The 9,682-nt window shown below is 50.6% G+C and overlaps 1 protein-coding gene across 1 annotated transcript; it reads left to right on the forward strand.

The window, feature by feature from the left end:
* The first annotated feature begins 3,744 nt into the window (after positions 1-3,744).
* Fndc11 (fibronectin type III domain containing 11) lies at positions 3,745-6,147 on the forward strand. The gene is made up of 2 exons (XM_032902512.1): positions 3,745-3,810; positions 5,092-6,147. The coding sequence occupies exon 2, from the start codon at positions 5,102-5,104 to the stop codon at positions 6,101-6,103; it is 1,002 nt and encodes a 333-aa protein (XP_032758403.1). The 5' UTR covers positions 3,745-3,810; positions 5,092-5,101; the 3' UTR covers positions 6,104-6,147.
* Positions 6,148-9,682: the final 3,535 nt, after the last annotated feature.

Genomic DNA, 9,682 nt, shown 5'->3' on the forward strand with positions numbered 1-9,682 from the left:
GGACTGAAGGTCCAGAAGTCGATGGGAACCCCACAGGAAGACCAACAGAGTCAACAAACCTGGACCCCTGGGAGCTCTCAGAATCTGAGCCACCAACCCAAGAGCATACATGGGCTGGAACAAGGACCCCTGGCATATATGTAGCAGACAGGCAGCTCAATCTTCATGGCTGCCCTTTCTGGTCTCAGGAGGAGAGGATACACCTAATCTGGCAGAGACTCATATGCTAGAGTTGAGGGATACCTAGGGGGGGAGGGGTCCCACCTTCTGGGAGGAAAAGGAGAAGGGGGATGGGGGGAAGGGACTCTGCGAAGGAGGGACCAAAGTAGGAGCAGCATTTGGGATGTTAATAATTATTTTAAAAAAGAAATTAAGCTTCCTATCTTCAGGCCATGAAGCCACAGGGAGATTCCGTCTGCTGCGTTGACCATGGTGAGGTCAGATCCAGGGCGCTGAGTTCAGATCCCTTGCTCCTAAAGCACCAGGTCCACATCTCAGGGAACCCAGCACATTCTATGTGCAGCTGGAGCCCAAAGAGAGGCTGATGGTCAAGAGCAGAGGACATAGTCTTCAGTCCTGGTTCCCAGACCTTTTATCAGCTGGAGGAAAGGCTGAGAGACAGGAGACTGAGAACTGCTGTCAAAGAAGCCTTGAAGTAGAGGAGTTGGCTTCCCCGAGTCCTACAGATGAGGAAAGAGTTCAGTCCCTCGCCAAGATCAGAGCAGGAAGAGAATCCGTGGGAACCAGCTCTCAAAAAAAAAAAAAGGGTTCCACCCACTTTTCAGGGACCATAACAGACAGAAATGTTCCTCCTGGGTCACTGTGTGCTGCAAGTTTGTATTTGCCTTTTGGTTTTGATTTTACAGGGGATTATAATGAAGAGATTGAAGTCTCTTGAGACTGACTTTTTTTTTTTAAAGATTTATTTATGTGTGAGTTCACTGTAGCTGTTCTTCAGACACACCACAAGAGGGCATCAGATCCCATCACAGAGGGTTGTGAGGCACCATGTGGTTACCAGGAATTGAACTCAAGACCTCTGGAAGAGCAGTCAGTGCTCTTAACCACTGAGCCACCTGTCTCTCCAGCCCCAAGACTGTGCTGAGACTACTAAAAGACTCTGAGGACTTTTTGGAGCTGGACTAGATGCATTTTACATTATGATATGGCCACAAGCCTACGGTGGCCAGGGAGTGGAGTGTGGTGGCTTAGATGGGAATGCCTCCCACCCCCACACAAGCCCACACACTTGACACAGCTCCCGAGTTGGTTGGCTTGTCTGCGAAGGGTTAGGTTTGCCTTGTTGAAGGAGGTTTGTCAGTCGGGGGAAGAGTTTCAGGTTTCGAAAGCCCATACCATTCCCAATTAGCTTTGTCTGCTTCCTACTTGCAGATAAAAATATAAGCTCTCAGCTACTGCTCCAGCACCAGGCCTGCTGCCCGCACTCCCCACCATGACAGTCACGGACTCACTCTCTGAAACTGTAAGTCCCAATAGACTCTTCTACAAGTTTCCTTGGTCTTGGTATTTTATCACAGCAATAAAAAGAAACTAGGGGTTGAGTGCAAGGTGGGCTCCAGGAGGTGTCTTGTGGCCACAGATTGTCCCTGTGTCCTAGTATGATCTTGTACTTCAGTTTTCCAGGAATTTACATCTGGGGAAAATGGATGCAGGACACGCAGGACTATAGGGCCATCATTCCTTACAGCTGCCGTGAGCCAAGCATGGTGGCATGCGCCTTTAATCCCAGTGTTTGGGAGACCAAGGCAAGTAGATCTCTGAATTTGAGACCAGCCTGGTCTACAGAGTTTCAGGCTGGTGAGGGCTACATAGAAACACCCTGTAACAACAACAACAAACAACAACAACAACAACAACAACGTGAATCTGCAAACTCAAAATGGAAAATTTTAGTTAAAAAAAAGAGGGGCTGTAGAGATGGCTTAGCGGTTAAGAGCACAGGCTGCTCTTCCAGAGGACCCAAGTTCAATTCCCAGTACCCACAAAGGGACTCAAGCCTGTCTGTAATTTTAGTTCCAGGTCTTCTGGCATTCTCACACTGGTGAACCTGCAAGCAAAACACCGAAGAACATAAAGATTTAAAAAGAAAGAAATGGGGGCTGAGGAGATGGCTCAGCAGTTAAGGACACCAACTGCTCTTCCAGAGGTCCTGAGTTCAGTTCCCAGCAATGGCACGGTGGCTCACAGCCATCTGTAATGGGATCCGATGCCCTCTTCTGGTGTGTCAGTGACAGTGTGCTCATATACACTAAATAAATTGTTAAAAAAGAAACCAGAAAGAAAAAAATTTGTTTTTATTTCTTTTACCTCTGTGAATACCAGGCTTCTGCGGGTGCCAGGCGTGCAGGTAAAATGCTCATATATACAAAACAAAATAAATCAAAGAAAATTTAAAATTAGAAAATTAGGAATGGGGGGGAAAAGAGGGATCGAGTGAGGTGGAGGAGCTTTCACAGGCCCAGAGCAAGCCCAAGCCCCAAGAACAGTGTAGTGAGCCTCACCCACCTCCTTCCTGAGGAAGAGCTGGGGAGCTGGTATTCTTCCTGCTGCTTTTTATTCTCTCCTACTCCCCAGGGGCCAGTTTCCCTCCTGGACCTTCAAATGGCATCTCTTTCTCCAAATAATCTAGTTCTTGTCCCTGAGACCCCTCAAACTGGCCACCATGACTAGCCTAGATGAGCACAGAGCCAGCACCCATCACTTCCTCCTCCTCCTCCTCCTCCTCCCCCCCCCCTCCTCCTCCTACAGGGCCTCTGAGGCCTGTAGCCAATATAGGTTGGCAGATAGGAAAACTACCTCCCATCCCCTCCCCCTCCAACCTACCCCCCACTCCACCCCGCCCTGCCCCGCCGCCTGTCAGATGCCATCAGGAGGGCTGGGAGCTCTGGCTGTAACTCAAGTTGGTAGCAATCCAGACAAACCCAATCTGGAAGGACTGGCCAAGCGGAAAAGAGTCAGCAGCCTTCAGGTGACTGAGACCCTAAGACCCTTGCTAGGAGTAACCCCAAGCTCCTTCCTTAAAGAGGAAGGATCTGGGTAGTAAATCCAGGGTTCCAAAGCCCAGTTTAGAGTATGAGAATGACTCACAACTTGGGAATTCCTTTGAGGATCCTTAAAGCTATGGAGACTCTGTCTATCCAGACTAGAGGGGACAGGTCATGAGCTTCTGGAGGCCTGGGAAAGCCAGAACCCTTCACCTTGCTGACTGCTTGCTGAGGTGATCCTAGCCATCTGCTGCTATATCACTTCCTTTCTCATCTTCCTTGAGACCCACAGGCCACCGCTTGGCTTGGAATGTCAAGCAGGTAGCCCTTCCCTGCACTCCACTGGCGTCTGTGGGCTTCTTGAGAGCCAGAAGTCAGCTCTGTCCCACTCAAAGACACCAGTTTCCCGCGTTGCGGGGACCCCATTGCAAGCCAGGCTGTCAACCCAGCCACCGCAGTGGCTCCTGAACTGCTGCGAGGTACGGAGCCGCCGCGGAACAATTCCACTAGCGGGTGACGCGGGCTGAGGTTGAGCTTGTTTCGAGTCCGTGGGGCTCTGGGCACAAATCGATGCTGCCGAATATCAAAACTTAGCCTTCAAATCAAGAGCTCCCAACACCTGGGCCGGATGTGCACAGCGTCACAAGGGCCAGTGGTTTCCATGGCAACAAGTAGGCCTGAGGCAGGGGGAGCGCGGATCTGGCAGTGCACCCTGCGGCTCTGGCTAGGCTCCGCACAGGAAGCGGGCCGCCAGGCACTTGCAGAGGGGGGCTGGAGCTCACGGAGGTGATCCGGAAGAGGAGTGGTAGGTAGAGGAGTTTGGGAGGTGTGCCCAGGAACTCCGGGTGGGTAGTCTCCACGGAGGGGGCGGGGTGAAAGGATAGCTTAGTTTTGGAGACTTCTATTGAGCTTTCTAGCTGCAATGAACTGTGTTGGCTCAGGGTCTTGGGGCCCTGATCTCAGCTAGCACCGGCCAGGAACCATTCTCTGCTGTTTCTGATGCCTGCCTCTCCCCAGCACCCCCGACCCTCCAACCCCCATTCACACAAATCACTTTGAATTGGTCTTTGGGAAGTGGGGTGAACTTGGATCAACCTTACTATCCACCTGCGTGACTTTGAGCTAGTCATCCAGTCTCTTAGCTCTGTTTCTCACTCATCCAAGCCAGCCCAGTTTCCACCACTGGAGATTTCTAAGTGAAGCCACTGGCCCAGTGCCAGGGACAGCTAGTAGGATGTTGGTCCCTTCTCCAGGGAGCTCTGGCTGCTGGGCTCTGTGGCACACCAGCCTCTCCATAGACAACCAGATTTGGGGGAAAGGTATGGGGACAAGGAAAGGGGGGCTGACTCTGGAGTCAACAGCTCCAACTTTGGGATAAGCTGTATACAGGAGCACACACTCCTGGAGTCTCAAGGGTATGATGAGAAGACTGCTTGAGCACAGGAGTTGGAGGGCAACCTGGGGCAAACAGAGTGAGATGTTATGTCAAAATCAAAAGTGACCATGGAGGAAGACCAACCTACCAAGCTGTAGCCTTAGATTCCCCATCTGTGGGAGGGCGGGATGAGATCTATCCTGTTCTTGGACACACAAGGTCCCTCTCTGTGTGAGGATGATGTAGAGTCTTGTCTTTGGTTAGCCTCATCCCCGAGCATCTGTGGTGCCGCAGTGTACCAGGTCTCTGGAGAGTACTGGGATGCATGGGAAATTATCCATCCTTGCACCAAGGATCACTCTAAGCTTCTCCACAGACCTGTGTTAGGTGAGGAACCTGAGCCCTGTGATCTGTCTCAAAACTAGCCAACATCCCAGAGCTTCTCCCCAGCTACTCTCTGATAAGCCCTGTTAGCTCATCGCCACAAAAGACTAACTCGCCCCTTGACAGAAGTTTCCTGTTTATCGTCTGCTTTTGCCTAGTACCCAGCCTACTATTCTGTTCCTCCAGGGGTCTCTGATCAGAGAGCCGTGGCCCAGGGGAGAGCAGAGGTCATTCTGAGGCAGAGTCTGATGAGGGGCAGAAAGAAGGCCTAGGTTGGAGGCAGAGCCAATCTGATCGTCACAGCTGATGCCTAGTTCTTACCCTCAGCTCCTAGACAATGAACTTCCAGGTGACAGGCCTGGCCCTGGACAAAATGAAGCTGGACAGTCCACATTCCTTCCTGGACTCAGAGGAGGTGGAGGAGGCAGAGGACCAGCAGCTGCTGGAGCCAGAGGCTTGGAGGACATTCATGGAGCGCCGCAATGTGCTGCGTGAGTTCCTGACCACAGACCTGAGCCCCCAGTTGCTCAAGCGCCATCATGCTCGCATGCAGCTGCTCAAGAAGTGTTCCTACTACATTGAGATCCTCCCTAAGCACCTAGCCCTGGGTGACCAGAACCCACTGGTGCTGCCTAACACCATGTTCCAGCTCATCGATCCCTGGAAGTTTCAGCGCATGAAGAAAGTGGGCACAGCACAGACCAAGATCCAGCTCCTGCTGCTCGGGGACCTACTGGAGCAGCTGGACCAGGGCCGGGCAGCACTGGATGCCTTACTCGAGGCCCCTGACCCACGGCCCTTCCTGGCAGGCTGGGGGCTTGTGGAACAGCAGTTGGCAGACCTGACAGTTGTCATGGACAACTTCCTGGCCATGATGGTACCAGGCCACCTGCATGTCAAGCACCGCCTGGTATCTGACATTGGAGCCACCAAAATTCCACACATCCGGCTTATGCTGAGCACGAAGATGCCAGTTATGTTCGACCGGAAGGAGTCAGTGGCCCATCAGGACTGGGTCAGCCTGCGCTGGTTTGTTACCATCCAGCCAGCAGCGCCAGAGCAGTATGAACTGCGCTTCAAGCTGCTGGAACCGAGGACACAACAGGAGTGTACACAGTGTGGAATAGTCCCTGTGGCTGCCTGCACCTTTGATGTTCACAACCTGTTGCCTAACCGTACCTACAAGTTCACTATCAAGAGGGCAGAAAGCTACACCCTGGTGTATGAGCCCTGGCGGGACAGCCTCACCTTGCAGACCACGCCAGGACCCCCTGAAGGGCCTGCCCCTAGTCGGCTGGGTAAGCCCAGTCTGCCCCTGACCACACCTTCTGAGAGATGATTTTCTAATATTTATCCACTAATAAAGAGGAGTATACACACACCAAATTAAAGACACAACCCTACTTGGGGCTTAAGGTAGCAGCAGCTACATGTTCTCCTGATGGCTCCATACCCCACAAGTCCCAGAACCCCTTTGCCTTCTGTCTCTTCCAGGAGAGCCCCAGGCTGGACTCTGGAACAAGGGAGTGCTGGCCACCGGTTCCTGGCTTCTTCAAGGGAACTCAGCCCCTCAGCCTCAGCACCTTATGTATCCCTCATCCCCACAGCCAGAACCAGATTTCTTTCCCTGCCTCCTAGGTTGAGCTCTCTGAGGAAGATGATACTTTGGGCCTGTCTGGACACCACTGAGGGCAGTCATAGCTTTGGTGTTAGCATCCTAGCTGCCTTGGAGCAAGGATGCCCAGGACCAAATGATGCCTTTCTTTTAAAATAAAGGTCTTACACTCTCCCTAAGTAAGCCGAAGTGTCATAGGCATCCCACATGTGTGAGGGTCCCAGAAAGGAAGCCTGGCTAGGAACCTCTCCAAGACATTTAGTGGTTCCCAGCTTCTGAAAAGTGGCCACCCTTACAGCACTGACTGTCCTCAATGGCTAGCTGATGGCATTCAGTCCACACAGGTAACCACTTTCCTCACTGCTGTCCAGGGCATCTAAGGTCTTCCATCCAGGTCAAAACGCACACGTACACGCACACGCACATGCCCAAATAATCACGAGGTAGATGCAGGTTTGGTCACCTCTGGGTTCAGAGTGATAGCACTTTGTACCCTGAGCAAAGCAACAGAGTCAATTAAAGGAATATAAAGAGCTGACACATCACACTCTAAGCCCAGCTTCCTCCCCACCACATACCACCGTGGGTGGTAGTCATTCTGACATTCCCAAGCCTGGCAGGGGCAGGTGATTAGGTGATCAGGTGACAGAGAATCCTCTCCCACTGGCAAAGAGGTTTCCTGAGTGGGGATGAGCGTAATAAAGACCCCTCTACTTTCCCACTGGGTATGTGCTTTGCCACTTGGGGCTCAGCTTGGGTAATAAGCCCCGTATCTAAAGGTTTCCTGCAGATCAGGACTGTCATTCTCTGTGGCATGTGGTCAAAGTGCCAATTGCTTATGGGTATCTCACAGGCTAGGGCCATCCTAGAGATCCAGAATCGACTCATGGTGGCCTGTGTGTTGTAGGGTGGAGACTAGGTATTGGTCATAGCAACTCTACCAGAGACGACCTAGAATGGGGACTAGCTAAGGGAAGCATGCATGGGCCTAGAACCTGGCACTCTCATTCCCCAACCGTGACACAGTCTTGTGCCCCATCAGGTCCAGAGATGTAACCTAGAGATGGACACACAACGGAGCTACTTGTAGTAGGTGCTTGGGAGCTGGTTCACATAGCCCATTTCCCAACCTGTGCACTACCCATTAGTGCTAATGCCTTCCCAAGGCTCACTGCCTCACCTCCACTATATGTTGTGTCTCTACTACCAATGGGATCTGGGATTTCTTCTCTTCTTGAGGTCCAATTCTTTGGTGGTTTGAATATGCTTGGCCCAGGGAGTGGCACTATTAGGAAGTGTGGCCTTGTTGGAGTAGGTGTGGAGGAAGTGTGTTGCTGGGCATGTGAGTTTTAAGACCCTCATCCTAGCTGCCTGGAAGCCAGTCTTCTCCTAGTTGCCTTCTGAACAAGATGTAGAATCCTCAGCTCCTCCAGCAACATGCCTTCCTGGATGCTGCCATGTCCCCTCCTTGATGATAATGGACTGAACCTCTTGAACCTGTAAGCCAGCCCCAATTAAATGCTGTCCTTATAAGAGTTGCCTTGGTCATGGTGTCTGTTCACAGCAGTAAAACCCTTAGAAGTTGGTCCCAGGGACTAGGGTATTGCCGTGATAGGCCTGAGCATGCTTTTGTTTGAAAGAATGTGGATTTGGGGACTTTGGATTTGGAAAGCAGTGGAATGTTTTATGTGGGGCTCAATGTGCTATCCTAGTAGGAATATGGAAGAGTTTGTTGCTGAAGGTGATTTGAACTGTGAAAGCCTGGCTCTAGAGGTTTCAGAAGAGAAGAATATTAATATGCGGCAGAGTGACTGTTTTTGTGATATTTTGGTGAAGAATGTGGATGCATTTTGCCCTTGTCTGAAGAGTCTTGAGATTTTGATTAGTCACATTGACAGTGGAAGTCTCAGAAAAGCCCAGCATTGGCTTTGGTTTCCTCTCACGAAGAACGTTTTGATCAATCAAAACAAGCTTACACACACACGCACACACACACACACACACACACACACACACACACACAATGTATGATTCAAGTAATAATAAAAGGGCACCAGGAATGAAATGGACCGGAATCCTGTGTTCGAGGAGATAAATATATTAAGGGAATGATGACTTTGGGGCAAGACCCCTCCCAGCTAAGTTCATTGTTTATGAATTTGCTGAAGAAGAAGGAAATGTTGTATCTAGGCATTATTATTATCTGGTTATTGCTTTCACTTGGACTTTTAATCTGGAATGAACTACAATCCAGAAATGAAGGACGCAGGCTTTTGATGAAGATTTTGAGGAATAGAGGTATTGCAAAGCTTAGGCCCAAGCACGGTGACACATGCTTTTAATCTCAGGAGATAGAACAGAGGCTGAGCTCAAGGCCAGCCTCATATAGAGCAAATTCCAGGTAAAGAAAATCTTAAGTCCAGGCATAGTGATACACGCCTTTATTCCCAGCATTCAGGAGACAGAGCCATGCAGATCTCTTGAGTTCAAGGTCAATCTACAAAGCAAATTCCAGGACAGTCAAGCTTAGGCAGTGAAGGAGTTAGAAAACAGAAAGCTGGTGATAATGTAATAGAAGGGGCTGGTGTGTGTGTGTGTGTTCACGGGTGTGTGTGTGTGTGCACGTGTGTGTGTGTTTGTTCCAGCTCAAGCAAACAGCAGAACTTGGCAACTTTGGCTATGTGGCTATGGCTTTAGAGTCAAGAGTAGAAGGGGTTACTGGGACAATTGATGCTGGTTAGCTGAGGTAAGAAATTAGCGATGATTAAGTAGAGACCAGTATCACTGAGATGAACTCTTTTGGGAAGTGTTTTTCTGAGAGCACAAGCACAAAGAAGCTGTGTTCCACAGATAGCCAAGGTTGTACCTCACGCTGCAGCTGAACTTGGTAACGTGTGAGAATCACCCAGTGGTACTGGTTTTGAAGGCATGAAGGAATCATGAAGAGCAGTTAGGCTTGGCACGATGAGGGGCTGGGGAATTCCATTGATGAATGAGGCCTCAGTTGCAGTTGATGGCCCAGGACTGAAGGGGTCATGCAAAGAAGGTGAGGCTTAACACCATGAAGAGAGCCTATGAGAGGCTATTGGTGAAGCCTAGTTGTAGCAGAAGACCCACACCTATTGGAGATGCCAGTACCGCGGGATGATCACCAAGAACAGCACCAGCAGTGGAGTGGATCAACCCAAGCCTAGAGCGCTATAAGAGGGCAGAGCTGGAGAAGTGATGCCAGCCCCTCTGAGAAACCCAGAAAGTCATATGTGGCTCCCAGGCATTGGAACAAGAAGCTGTAACATTGAAGTT

This window comes from Rattus rattus, chromosome 5 (assembly GCF_011064425.1).
Source record: "Rattus rattus isolate New Zealand chromosome 5, Rrattus_CSIRO_v1, whole genome shotgun sequence".
NCBI lineage: Eukaryota > Metazoa > Chordata > Mammalia > Rodentia > Muridae > Rattus > Rattus rattus.